The sequence below is a fragment of the Procambarus clarkii genome, chromosome 62 (assembly GCF_040958095.1).
Source record: "Procambarus clarkii isolate CNS0578487 chromosome 62, FALCON_Pclarkii_2.0, whole genome shotgun sequence".
Lineage (NCBI taxonomy): Eukaryota > Metazoa > Arthropoda > Malacostraca > Decapoda > Cambaridae > Procambarus > Procambarus clarkii.
This window is the reverse complement of record NC_091211.1, coordinates 19,920,818-19,936,160: the sequence shown is the minus strand read 5'-3', so window position 1 is coordinate 19,936,160 and position 15,343 is coordinate 19,920,818. Positions and strand designations below refer to the sequence as shown.

The window sequence follows — 15,343 nt, the reverse complement described above, 5'->3', positions numbered from 1 at the left end:
CAAAAAAAGGGTCGCCTGCAGTGTTTACATAAACCGCTGTAGAACAGTTGAGTGATACAAACTTCACGACTGCAAACCTTCGTAATATTGAATCACGGTTGCTTAGAGAAGCTTCTTAGGCACTCTATGTGTCAATTAGGGATAACCGCTACTTTAAAATTGAACAGCGAGGCTTCACACAAGTTTAGGCTCTTAATAACAACGGAGAAATGGGGGATAGTGTTCTATATTCATGACCTCAGCAAGTGACATGCAGCCGCCAATCCCAGGTGGTCTCAGTGAAGGGTGACCTCATAGGTCTCCTCCCATTGATCACACTAGACCACGTGGTCTATAAGACATAGTCTACTGTGAAAAATGGAGTCGCTTTAGGCGAGATCTGGTTTGCCTAACATACAGTATAAATATAACTTGATAACCATAATTCACAAATATACATCCTAAGCTAAACAAAATATTCTTTGGTAGTGTCCTGCATGCTGACTGTGGATGATTATATACATGACTCAGACAAAATATATTGTTATGATGGACTATAATATCCCAACAACAAGTAGGGTGAAGATTAAAAAGCGGAGTCCAGTAGCTGAAGCTTCATGTTCAGAACTCGGTGGACGGACACACACACAGGTCTTTCAGAAAGACATCAACTGTTTTAATAAAATGTTCACTATGACTGTGTATGTGAAAACACTTCAAGGAAGGTCAACATGTGTCAGTTCCCATCACCAGCTGCAGTACACAATTACCTCTGCTGCTGCAATAAACACTAAACTATCAGATATATTAACAACAGAAGTTCCCAAATACAACTATATTAAACTTAACAGAAACACTATTCTTGTATGACAAACACAGAAGCTAAAACACACATTATAAATGCATCACTGCTGCTATATAATACATATTTACAATAAAGATAAAGTACTGGTAACACTGGAGGAACTCTTGCCATTCATGTGGCCTTGGGTTAACCCTGACAGAGCCTAGTACGCGTGCCACTTAACATACGGCATGATTCACTAGCCTTGCAATATAAATATGGCCCAGAACTCTGTCCTGAGCACATTTCCTGCCATTAGCATCATGTAAGTAGCTTCACGTTGTGGCTGAATATCATTAATATCCTTTCTTAATAAAATACCACAAATATTCAAATATTTGTGGTCTAATATAATAATATATTATAACAAATATAAAATAATTGTTTGTTTATGACATGTTAAGTCTATAGATTCATTCCGTTGATATTTTATCTCAAAGCCACTTGGCTTCGACGAGGACAGGAAGCCGACGGCTTGTCAAAGGTCCTGACGGAATTTTAGTTAGTTTAGTTCATTTATTATGCACCCCATACCCATCTTGTGGGCGGTAGTGGAAAGGGTTACAGAGGCACATAATGGGCTCAGGGACTGAACCCCACAATTCATTTAGCTAAGCAAAATACAATCTTGATGAGCTAGTTACAAAATTCAATATAAGTCATCACATCAACAATGGGTTCGAGATCGACCTCAAGTACAGGTTCTAAATTAAGCAACTGACATATGTTGACGGAATTTGTCCTGATTATTTTGTTGAGCTGGATTCGGAAATGCAACAATCTTATTGACATTTACGGATTCGGCTGGTAAGCTGTTCCCGCCAAACGACACTACTGTTCCATGAGTTTACAACCCTTTGGGTGAAAAGGCATCTCATGTTTTCTGTTCTACATTGTGGTTTGTTGAGCTTGAAACAGTTATTCCTTGTTTGTGTTAAATCTGACCTTTTAAAGAATCTATTTCAATATCTTTCAGATTGTTTGGTCAGTTATGATGATATCAGCCCCAACTGATATCATGATGATATTGTTAGCCCTGTGGCCCTCAACCGTTCTTGGTATGAGTCGACTTAGTACTGGAATGAATTTGGTTGCCCAATGTTGTACTTCTTCAAAACAAATGTCTTCTGAAGATAGGTCTCCATGCTTGGATACAATAATCCAAGTGCGGACACACCAGATTTAATTTTTATATTTATTTATATATACAAGAGTTCTTACATTCTTGTACAGCCCCCTTAAGCACTCATAACGTTTCGAGCAGGTCCTTATAATCCTATGTTCCCCGGAATAGGCCCCCGCTAAATCGTTTAACACCCAGGTACCCATTTTACTGTTGTGTAAACAGAGGCTACAGTTAAGGATTGACGGCCAGTAAATCCTTCCCGGCCAGGATACGAACCCAGGCTAAAGTGCTCGCAAAACGCCAGGCTAGTGTCTTACCACTACACCACGGGGAACCAAAAGTTGAATAATTAACTTCTTTTTCTTTAAGTCTTTGGTTCGTTTGACTATTCCTAGGGTTTAGTTTTTATTTTTAGTTTTTTGTTTATTTTCCTGTAGCACTCCCACCTGTGCAACTTTCAGTGAATGGTGGAATCTAACTCGACGATCCTTTTTGTTCGTTAATCTTCTGCAAATTGTTGTTGTTAATATGGTCGTTGTGACGTGCCTTGTCTAATATGCCCTACATGCAAGGTCTTGCACTTCTTACCAGAGTTCACCTGTGGGCCATTAACATACTAGTGGCCTCAACGAGGACAGGAAGCCGGAGGGTTGTCAAAGACCTCGCCACCCATTTGCCCTGGTGATTTTTTCAAGCTGGATTTTAAAATGCATCAGTTTTTTGGCATTAAATGCTACGGCGGGCACAAGGTTCCAATATAAGCCTAATATGTAAGAATACATACTGGCTTCCTGTCCCCGACACAATGAATTATAAAATACTGTAATGGTTTTCCAGGCTGTGCATTGTATTGCTGGGGGTCTTGGGGGTGGTGACAGCATCGCCCATCATCCCAGAGGCAGCTCGGGCCCTCTACTACAACGATGGAATGTTTGAAGGAGACATTAAGCTTCGTGCTGGACAGCAACCTGCGGTAACTACCATCTTGAAATGATGATTTGTATTGTACATCATTATACATGACATTCCACTGACATTACTATTGCTATTTTTAATTTACTTTGAAATAAAAGATACTTTTGCAAATACAGTGGGGCATCGATTTACAATGGTAATCCGTTCCCAGAGACGTATCTAAGTCGAAATGATTTTTCCCATAAGAAATAAAGGGAAATGAATTAATCCGTTCCACACCCTCAAAAATATTAACTTTAAAAAACATTCTATACTGAATACAATTTTTTTCTCTAACTACAATACAGTACATATGTTTATCTTACCTTTATGGAGGACTCTTGATGGCGTATGGAAGATGGTGATGAGGAGGGAGGAGAGGTGTTACTGTTTAGAAGGGGAGTCCCTTTCCATTATGACATCAGGCAGTGAGGACTTCTCTGGGGTGCACACACTGGCACGTTTTACTTGCTTACCACTAGGACCTGCGTCTGACTCAATGCTTGACTTTCTCACTAGAAATCGTTCCATTGAAGATTGTTTTCCCTTCTTTGCAACACTTGTCTGTAGTGAGGCATCACATTGTTATTAAAAAGATCAATGCAACGGCCTACTACAGCTTTATCTGGGTGATTCTTTTCAGCAAGACTTTGCAGTCCTTTCTATACTGTACACATTTTCTTAATTAATGAGGAAGGGACATCCTCTACTGCCTCCTCCTCCCCCCCCCCTGAAGATTTGTTGTACTGCCTAGCTAGTTCAACAACACGAGTACCATTTTCATGTTCACGAATGATCTCTTGTTTTTTCTCTATGGTCATTCTTACATGTGTTTTCATATGTTGAACCTTACCTTACGACTGACTTTCTTAGGACACATGGCGTGATATATAATAATCAGTTTTATATTACAAAAGCAAAAATCACCACAAAAATGTTATTTCTTATAAGCGTGATCGTCACTAAGTGGGCAGCTCTAGTAAACTTGAGGCAGGTCAACCTGCGCAACCGGGAACCATGCGCTGGGTCGACCCAAACGTGTATTGCCAAATATCGTTAGTCGACGACACTATCGTAAGTCGAGTCGCATTTTTCGATCAAATTTACATGGTAACTCGAAGTGCCACTGTACTCAGTATACATAAGAGCTAACTTTTTATATATGAAAAATAATTGGTATCCTTCTTATTCAGAGGGTCGGCTCAGCCATCTTGGGAGATCAATACCTCTGGCCAGGTGGTGTCATACCTTACACCTTTGCAGGTGTTAGTACGTATCAGCCTCTAATTCTATTATGTATTATTTCATAACCAAAGTGTTCATCCATATACAGTATTTTGACAAATTTCTTTATCACACAAAATCTCAGATCAACTTAATAATGTTTTCTGGTAATCACGTAAAGAAAAATATTTTTTTTTAATAGCAAACTGTTAAAACATATTGTCAACACGTTTAAAATGTAACCTTTTCACCACCAGGCAGTGCAGATCAAAGTGCAATCCTAAGTGGGATGCAAGAACTGGAGGATAAAACATGCATCCGCTTTGTGCCTAGAACCTCCGAGTCAGACTACATTGAAATTTTCACCAGTGGTTCAGGGTGAGTAGTTGAAGAATGGAAACTCTCAATTGCAAATACTACTATCTAGTTATTGGTGCCATGATGCACATCATCCCTTATTAAACAATTCTTGCGGTGTGTTTATGGTAATTTTATGTTGGCAGATGTTGGTCATATGTGGGAAAAATAGGAGGAGCGCAGCAGGTGTCACTTCAAGCCAATGGTTGCATTTACCATGGCACCATCATCCATGAGCTCATGCATGCCATTGGCTTCTACCATGAGCACACCCGTATGGACCGAGACAACTACGTCTACATTAACTATGAAAACGTTGACCCCTGTAAGTATATTTTTCCTACTTAGAATAACTCCCAGTTCATAAATATAAATCTAAGACTATATATTTAACCCACAGCAAAATTTGACTGATTCTGTATAATTGACCATTCAGCGATGACGTCCAACTTCGACATTGATACGTACTCGCGCTATGTGGGTGAAGGCTACCAGTACTACAGCATAATGCACTATGGCAAGTACTCCTTCTCCATTCAATGGGGAGTCCTTGAGACCATTGTTGCTCTGCAAGATGGGATTGATCTCACCGACCCTTATGATAAAGCTCACATGTTGCAAACTGATGCAAACCAGATCAACAATCTATACACAGGTGTGTGCAACTGAAGGCATTAGACATTACATGGCTAACCTCTACGGACATCATGAGCTGAAGCCATCTTTAATGTAACCATTTATTTAAAGAATCAAAGAAATCATAAAATGTTTACTTTCATTACCCAAACATGTTGTAATCCTCTTAAGTGCAATGTTAACAAGATTATGAAATAAGTAGAAGGCGGTGGTTAGATGTTTCCTACCAGGTCAGCGAGGAAGGTTGAGCCTGAGTTGACATATGGTGCGAAGCCAAGCTTCCCCCTTTTTAACAGGGAAGGAGAGTTAGTGTTCATCAAAAGATCCTTGTTACAAACACCAAGAGTAATATAAGCAATGGTAGTACAACCTCCTTCATCCAAATAAAATTCTTTATGAATATTAAATATTAAGTGAACTAATAATATCAATATATAATGCTGACTTTAAAAGCACAATTAACTAAGTTATCCGTCCTTAGCTGGAACATTGCATCCCTCAAAAAAAGGTTCTCAGATTTACATCACAAAGTAACAACTGAACACATCGATATTGTATGTCTCCAGGAGTGCAGAGTTCCCGCAAGATCCTCACCCCCGAAATTGCCCTCATTTGTTTCTTACAACCTCAGATCCAGTAACTCTTGCATTCTATACATCAAACAATCCCTACCCCATCAACTTCTGCCAGAAAAACAAACTGCCGGTCAACAGTATCATGGAGTGAGGATCTATGTGGGCAACTCTGTTCTCAATGTATTTAATCTATATGCTCCAGCAGGAAAGTTAAATTATATTGATCTTCCGGCCTGCGCTCAAGCAGAGCCCACCATCATTCTTGGTGACTACAATGCTAGACACAAGGACATTGGTGGCTCTCGCTTCAGTAACGGTAACGGGAATCAACTGCTGTCGCTACTAAATAGTCACCAAGATGTGCAGATTGTGGGTGACCTTGAACCCACGCATATTTGTGGAGGCATTCTAGACCTCTGTGTTGGTTTCAACGTCTCTCACGTCTGGTGCACATCATCTATTGTAACAGATTTGTTGTCAGATCATCACCCTAGATTGACTACTCTATGTATAGGAAATACCATCCTGCCCGGTGGGACTTTCAAACGCAAACGGCTCAGTGTTCCTCCTGCTCGACGTGAAGACTTTGTTGCTCATGTGTCAGAGTGGTACAGCACTTATGATCCCTCCACAGTCCAGACATTTAACGACGGTCTAGTACAGAGCATTCAGATGTTTGCTGACCCTTTAGGTCGGCCCCCTGCACCATCCAATAGTCGCAACGATATGAAAGGTAATAAACGCCATGCCTATTACAATGACCCCAAACTGCGTACTTTGAAACGCACTGCCAGACGAGTTGGGCTTGCATATAGGGAAACACGTACGCCAGCAATGCTCAAGCTCTTTCAGAAAGCCCTAGCCAAGGCGAGGGAGCGCATGACAGAGCTCAGGCAAGATAACTGGGAAACTTTTGTTAACAGTCTCAACTCTCACACCCCCTCAGCCAGGCATGGAAGGATATTAAAAGAATTAAAGGCGATAAGCTCGGCCAAGTAGCACACCCTCACCCTCTACACAGAGCAAACGAGTTAGTCGATGCTTGGGCAACCACCTCTAGCTTCAATAATCTTCCCCCAGACATACAGTTCAGATTAAATGCTGGTTACGGAGATCGAGAAAGGCTCGTTGACTTCATGCTCCACAAGGAAGATGAATGCAACGTGCCATTTACTGAGTTTGAATTACTCGCGGCCCTAAACAAAGGCAAAGCCACATCCCCCGGTGAAGATGGTATCACTTATGACATATTGCGTCTGCTCCCTTTAGTACCAGGGAATCCCCTACTTGAGCTGTATAATATGAGCTATGTTACTGGGGAACTTCCTAACTCTTGGACCAACAGTATAATCATTCCAATTCCCAAGCCAAATCAAGAGAATGCTTTCCGCCCAATTTCCCTTACTAGCTGCATTTGCAAAACATTCGAGAGAATGGTCCTAAACCGTCTCCTCCATCGAATAAGAACCATGCTATCCCCCCAGATATATGGCTTCATGCATGGAAGGAGTGTGCATCATTGCATCACCACCTTTCTTACCCTGCACACTGAAAAGTCATATACCACCTTCCTAGATCTTAAGTCTGCCTTTGATATTGCAAATAGACATGTTATCTTGAGTGAGCTTGCAAGAATGAATATTGGTGGTCGGCTTCTTTGTTGGATCAGGGGTTACTTATCCAACAGGAAGTCATCTGTATTTTTCCAGGGGCATAGAAGTGTAACAAGAGACTTTGAACTAGGCACCCCGCAGGGTGGTGTCCTCAGTCCTACCTTATTCAATATCTTAATAAACACGCTGTTAAACTCTGTACCGAGCAAACCCAACGTCCACATCATTAGCTATGCTGATGATATAATGATACACACCGCTGGGTATGCTAACACGCAGAACACTCTTAACTCTGTATTAGACTCATGTCAGGACCTAGGTTTAATTATCTCAGCAGAGAAAACAAAGATATTAAATCGGCGCCCACCCAGGCAGGGAGGAGCTGTTCGCAAGATGCAACTGTCTGATGGCTCCCAGCTTGACTATGTAAACAGATTCAAATACCTTGGCCTTGAGGTGCCACTGTACGGTCCTGTTGTATTCAGACTCTGTCGTCAGTTTAAAGAGAGGCTCCGAGCTCTGAAGGCTGTTGCAGGTTATCACTCAAGCTATGGTGCCAATGTCAGAATTGTCAAAATGATGTACTTTGCATACATCAGATCTTTAGTAGATTATGCTGCACCTCTGCTTGCTTTGATGCCTGAAAGAAAGCTTGGAGGGCTTGAAAAATTGCAAAACGAAGCCTTGAGGATAATCCTTGGGTGCCCTCGTACCACAAAGATACTTAATATGAGAAAGGAACTTAATATTCTGAGTGTTGTTGATCGTGTTACTGAAATTAACTGTCAAATTGGTATAAAAATGCTTAGGCTAACTCATCCTAATCCTTGCACAGAAGCCCTCCAGAATTTCTTTATTGAAGATCAGCATTGTTCCAAATGGATAACAAAAACTGGAACTCAACTCAGAATGTATCAGGTTCATGATTTGTACCAAGAGAAACAACAGCGGCACTTTCCTGCACCGTGGGAGGTTACACCCTTTAAAGTTTTAATCCCTCCCTTTCCACCCAAGAAACAAATTAGAGATCAGCCCAAGCTTCGTCTTGAGGCAAAGCTCAACGCCTTAAGCCATATTGATGCTCTGTCCACAGAGCATTCTCTCTCTCAAATTATATACACTGATGGTTCCCTACACCGCACCACGGGTGCAGCTGGAAGTGCAGTTGTCCTGACAATGGGCGATGGCCTATACTTTGAGTGGGGAGTCCGTATAAACAACTGGGCCTCTACCCTTCAGACTGAACTATTTGCCTTGATCCTTGCACTGAAATGTGTACAAGTCTCAAAACTTGATACATTAATTGTAAGTGACTCCTTATCATCCTTAAATGCTCTCAACTCTTTAAGACATAACTGTAACATGCTCGTGTCCGAAGCTAGACACAAATACAACAAAATTACTAAGGATGGTAACAGAGTCCATTTCATGTGGTCTCCATCTCATGTTGGCCTCCGAATGCATGATAGAGCTGATAAGTTAGCCAAAGAATCTGCCTTTAAAGGAGCCGTTGAGTGTAACCTTGGATTGTCAATGAGCAATCTGAGAGCAGCTGTACACCGAGAACTTCAACAAGATCTTGTAGATCTGAGGCAAAGTGAAATTGACACCAGTAATTCCATCTATCATCATACTATCATGCAAGAGGAGCCACACATCTATGGATCATCCAATAAAATCAGCAGACTTCTAGATGTTACTACTGCTCGGCTTAGACTCGGTTACAAGTATCTCTGGGAATTCTCATTATCTGCTGATGTAGACCTGACCAAATGTAAACTGTGTCAACAAAATTATTCGCACACCCTCCGTCACTATGTGATGGAGTGCGAAAAGATACGTGAATTTAGAGACAATTCTATAACCAATGTTCCAGCGATGTGTCAATATTTCATTCAAAATGATCTGCTACCAGAAATTTTAGCCAAATATCCCTAGTTTGCTAACTGTAGGTAGTAACTAAGTGATTGTAACCTATCCACCGATGCCCACTGGATGGGGGGCGGTGTGCAGGACAAACATATAAATTTTGACACTAGCTCTCCACATATGTCAGTTGCTTAATTTAGAACCTGTACTTGAGGTCGATCTCGAACCCATTGTTGATGTGATGACTTATATTGAATTTTGTAACTAGCTCATCAAGATTGTAACTTGCTTAGCTAAATGAATTGTGGGGTTCAGTCCCTGAGCCCATTATGTGCCTCTGTAACCCTTTCCACTACCGCCCACAAGATGGGTATGGGGTGCATAATAAATGAACTAAACTAACTGAATATTACCATTTTCTAAAGTACTGTATTGATTAATACCCCAGCCACACTAAAGGTAGAATTTTTGTAATAAGATTTATTATTGTAATAATGAAGATAACTGAACAATAAAAATAAATAAGAGTGTAATGTAGTTAGTGTACAGGACTCTTAAATCACCATAATATGTCAGTAATTAACATAAATATAAGATACCTCAACAATGCCATGATGATGATAATGTTCAACAAGCTGTCATCTATACATTTTCATTGTATTCCTAAAAGAAACAAACCAAAATAAGTAATTAGTAAAACAGGGCACCAAGCCTGGAAGACTGTTTGCTACTGTCTGTGCTGAACAACAGTTAAGACGTTTTGTATATCATTCAGGAGTGCCAATACAAAAGCAAAAATACCTAAGACAAGACGTCAAAGGAATCAGACTCCCCAAGGATTTTATAAAGGGACAGTTGGCACAAAGGAACAGAATAATATGAACATGGCACACCCGTTGATGATCATTTGGCTGATGATGCCAAACTACTATGGATGATAAGAAACTTGTATGATTATCATACCCTTTAAGATGACCCAACAAATAAGTGTATGTAGCAATAATTGGTTGATGGAATTTAATGTGAATAAATGCCACATTGTGGAATATAGAATAGAAGAAAATAGGCCACAACCAACATAAAAATATTGTGAAAAGGCTTTAAAGAACTTTCATAGAGAAAGATATCTTGGGGTGGTCCTGGCTAGAAAACTGTCACCTAAAGACCATAGAAAGAACATTGAGTGAGGAGCCTATGCCATGCTTTCCAAATTCAGAAATTTTTCACGACCTTCGTGAGACCAAAACTGGAATGCAACGGTTGTATGGTGCCCATATCTAAAGAAGCACATCAATGAAGCGGAAAAGGTGCAAAGACATGCAACTAAATGGTTTTCGGATCTGAAATACAAGAGCTACGAGGAGAGGCTAAAGGTGTTAAATATACCAAAGCTGGAGGATAGAAGAAAAGGTGATATGATGCTGATACTGTATATTCTACTATGTTCTACTACTAGACATATATTCTAATATGTATGTACCTTACCTAAATAAACATTTATTTATTTATGATCACTACACACAAAATAGCAACAGGAATCAACAAAACTGACAAAGAAGAATTTTTGAAACCTGCATCTTCAAGATTAAGATGTCACAGACTCAAGTTAAGGAAACAAAGTTGTCAAAAAACATGTTCTCTTTGAAAGGGTGTTAGACAGTTGGAACAAGTGAGGTGGTGGTGGATGCCAAAACCATCAGTAATTCATCATATGACAAAGAGTACCAGAAAGATGGGAGATCAAGTCTGTAGCTCTAATCCTGTAAACTTCTCTTTGGTAACTACACTTAAGTAATTATCTCCACTGGGACAAGGTACAAACAAAACACACAGAGATCACACTAACGTGATGCATCAAATGAACAAATCCACAAAGGCCGTGACGAGGATTCGAACCTGCGTCCGGGAGCATCCCAGACACTGCCTTAATCGACTGAGCTACGACAGGGTTAAAAGGGTTGAAACCGAAGTTCTACTGAACTTCAGTGCAGGGGGGGGGGGGTTGTGTAAAAGCCTGGTTTGTGCCTCGGAGAGGCTACGGGATCCAGTAAATTCAGTAGAACTTCGGTTTAAACCCTTTTAACCCTGTCGTAGCTCAGTCGATTAAGGCAGTGTCTGGGATGCTCCCGGACGCAGGTTCGAATCCTCGTCATGGCCCTTGTGGATTTGTTCAAGGTACAAACAATTTGAAGGGGATACACTGCTGATATGTACTGAGAGAGAATCCTAAAAAACAGGACATACTTGCAGTAAAGAAAAGAAAGGAAGAGGGAATGGTGCCTACCAGAGGGGCAGAAGTCTGAGAAGCCAAGAAATTCTATCATGTTTGTGAGGCAGGATTTACTGAACCCATGTTGTTGCTGTGCGCACCTGTGTATGTTAGTGAGCGTGTAAATAACATCAATGTATTTTATTTTTAATCACCTAATTGTACAGCCTAATTATCAATTGAAAACAGAAATTATTTATAAAAATGAAAGGCCTTATAAAAGCAGTTACTGTATAAAGCATATACTGTACTGTATATAGCACCACCGCATGTATGTAAAATTCTCAAGTGGAATGTCTACTGGCACGTGCGGTTATATGTATTTTTTGTTTACTATTATATGGTTTCCATAGCCTCATGCTAGGCTGACCAACGTTCCTCTGCACTCAAGAAGGTGGAGGCACGTTGAGTGCCAGGCTGCTTCTTACCATCCCCATCTCACAACCGGATCGTCCAACCCCTTTACCTGCCCGCGTCCCGTCTCGTTCCACCCACAAACAGCTCCAGCCCCCCACTCTATTTGCTTGCCCTGAAATGCTGTGCATATTAGTGGCTTTAGGCATAGTATGTACTAGCTCTATCTAGAAATCCAACATTCTGTTTGTAACTCATCTTGTATGTATGTATGTACTTTTACCTGAATAAACATTTATTTATTTATTTATTTCATTATTTATTTATTTATTTAGTATGGCACAAGCGGGAATAAAGGTGTTGTAGGGACCATTCGAAGTACTGAAGACAATACTGATAATGGGGATCCTGTTGGGACAGGACACTAGTTTCAATATACTGTATAAGCTCTGGAGAGGGAACAAATGGAAGGCACCAGTGCTGAAGCAAAGCCCCATATGATGCAAAGCTCAAGACGAGAAGGGGTTAAATGCAAAGCCTACAATGCACGAGAGAACTATGGTCTAATTTAGACAAAACTAGGAGTGCAATGAAGGAGCATGTGCCTATCAGTCCCCTAGGAAGAATTGAAACAAGACTTTGAATAAGGAAAGGGCATTGAAGCATTCAGTTCAACGGTAAGGGATATAAGGCGATCAAGACAAGTGGTCGTCAAAGATCAACTGTAAGAACTTATTAGCACTATTTTAAGGAAAAGAATGTAGTGATTCAACTGTATCAATCTCAGGTGCAACCCCCATTTGGATTACTGAATCAAGGCATGAGGACCTTACTTTCAGAAGGACATAGCTGCTCTGGATTAAGTGAAACACCAGGCAACAAAAGTAATTCCAGAGCCAAGTTATCTCTCATATCAGAAACGGTTGAGGGCCACAGGCCAACACTGCAAACCAGGCATGACAGGGTAGATCTCATTGAAACTTTTAAAATACTGAACAAGTTGGAGGATGTTGATTCTGACAATTTCTTCAAAATATCTGATGTAACACAAACAAGGAACAATGGCTTCAAGCTCAACAAACCTCAATGAGGGACTGAGAACAGGAAACACTTTTTCACCCACAGGGTTATAAACCCATGGAACTGCCTACCTGTCGAAGCCATAAATTCCAAAACAGTGTTAGTATTTCAAATCTACCTGGAAAAAATTATCAAGGGAAATGGGGGGGACCTTCGACAAGCTGCCGGCTTCCCGTCCTTGTCGAGGCCACTATTGTTAGTGGCTCTCAGATAAATCAAATAAACACAAGATGATTCTCACACTGTGACAAGGAAGGATCAGGATGACATGCTGCCTTCCTCAAAGTCTTAGATGTTGAGAACATGAATCCATGTTTGGTAAGCCAGACTAATATGCTATCATGAGCACCACATTATAAATAAATATATCTTTAATATCTCCATAGTCAGACTAAATCAGTGAAAACACTTCATGCAAATAAAAGGACCCAGTCTATGGAACTCACTCCCCAATGAATTAAAATATTGTCCAAACTATACTTTATTCAAAAATACAGCCAAAAAGTACCTAATTTCATACTCATCGTTTCCTACCTTGTGGTCCAAACTCTCACTGTATCTTGTGCTAACCACTCACCCAATTTTAGTACTGAAGACATGCAACTTCACCAGTATAATAAACACTAATTATATTGTAGTTATTATGTTGAATTCAAATTTTGCTACAAAGGACCTATTAATAATCTTACCTTTATCCATTAGATTAAGAACCTGCCTGAAACACTATGAATGTTAATGGCTTTGCAAGAATGTAATAACACCAATGTTATGCACTCTCACAACTCAATGTACCTTCTTGTATATAAATAAATAAATAAATAAAAATAAATAAAAAATAAATCCATTGCAAGATGTATCTAGCATTGCATTAAGAGGGAATTCAGTGTAATAACAGTTAGTGAGATCGTCTAATAAGTGCTGAGAGCACTTCAGAGCTAGGAAGACAGAAGGGAAGAATACCAGGAAAGTTACTTTATTATTTCATATTTATGAAATAATGTAAAATTTACCTTCTCAAAGGTGAAACTAAATTCACCTTTTATTCAATTTCATGAATAGTATTGTATTTACAATAACTGTTCTTGTATTGCATATTTTATTGTGGAGTGCATTATACTGCACACATCTCACAGTCACATGACCAGGCATGTTGGCTTCAAGATTATCTTGAGGTTATCTTGAGATGATTTCGGGGCTTAGTGTCCCCGCGGCCCGGTCCTCGACCAGGCCTCCACCCCCAGGAAGCAGCCCGTGACAGCTGACTAACTCCCAGGTACCTATTTACTGCTAGGTAACAGGGGCAACAGGGTGAAAGATACTCTGTCCATTGTTTCTCGCCGGCGCCCAGGAACAAACCCAGGACCACAGGATCACGCGTCCAGTGTTCTGTCTGCTCAGCCACCGGCTCCCTTTCTCCCAGACCCACAGCACCAATACATGCAATGCTTCTTCTAGCAGTTATAAGCTCCAAACATAATTACAGTATTAGATATCCTCTTTGTAGCACTACACAAGTGAACAGAACAAAAGAAATCTGATGGAAGATAAATATCTAAGTGAACCAAATATATATAAGGAATTTCCTCAGTATTCGCCTAATTGTGTCAGTGGGCATCGAGTTCCAGCTCTATGTCATGCCGCTCACCTTTTGGTCAAATGACATTCATGTTCCCATGTCTAACTGGGGTTGTCATATAGTTGTCAAGTTTCTTAGATTAAGGACCTGCCCGAAACGCTGCCCGTACTAATGGCTTTACAAGAATGTTATTACTATGCTATGTATCCTCACAATCCCAATGTACTTTCTTGTATATATATATATATAAATAAATAAATAAATAAATAAATAAATAAATAAATAAATAAATAAATAAATAAATAAATAAAATAAATAAATCTATATATGAAATTGTGTGTAGAGTCCTCCTCCACTTAGCACATTACATATGTAATGAAGAAAAGAAATGATTTGGAGGCCGACTCTATGCACGTGCTCCAAAGTACAGTATGACAGAACTCAAAGGCCTAAAAAACGGCTACACTAGTAGTGTGAAGATTATAATGCCAGGCACAGTAGCTGGAGTTCAACTTTTGAAAAGACAAATAATTGAGTACACACACACACAATCTTTTTAGCTAGTCATTACCCATTTAAAAATATTTCCAATATCACTGACTATATACATATCTGGAAACACTTCAAGGACGGCCAACATGTGTCAGTTCCCATCCCCAGCAACAGCACACAATTACCTCTGCTGTTGCAGTAAACACTAAACTCTCATATATATTATCCAAAGAAGTTCCCAAATACAGTACAACTATATAAAACTTAACAAACACCATTCTTATATGATAAACACAGGTGCTAAAACACACTTATTATTAATGCAATTAACACTGCTGCTATATAACACAAATTTACTGTAAAGATAGTATAGTACTGGTAACACTGGAGGAACT

The 15,343-nt window shown here is 39.9% G+C and overlaps 1 protein-coding gene across 1 annotated transcript; it reads left to right on the top strand.

Annotated features, from left to right (window-relative positions):
• The first annotated feature begins 944 nt into the window (after positions 1–944).
• On the top strand, positions 945–5,250 carry LOC123766493 (astacin). The gene is made up of 6 exons (XM_045755679.2): positions 945–1,088; positions 2,787–2,922; positions 4,097–4,172; positions 4,385–4,505; positions 4,631–4,809; positions 4,921–5,250. Exons 1-6 carry the CDS (start codon positions 1,042–1,044, stop codon positions 5,151–5,153), a joined length of 792 nt encoding a protein of 263 aa, XP_045611635.1. The 5' UTR covers positions 945–1,041; the 3' UTR covers positions 5,154–5,250.
• The last annotated feature ends 10,093 nt before the right edge of the window (positions 5,251–15,343 follow it).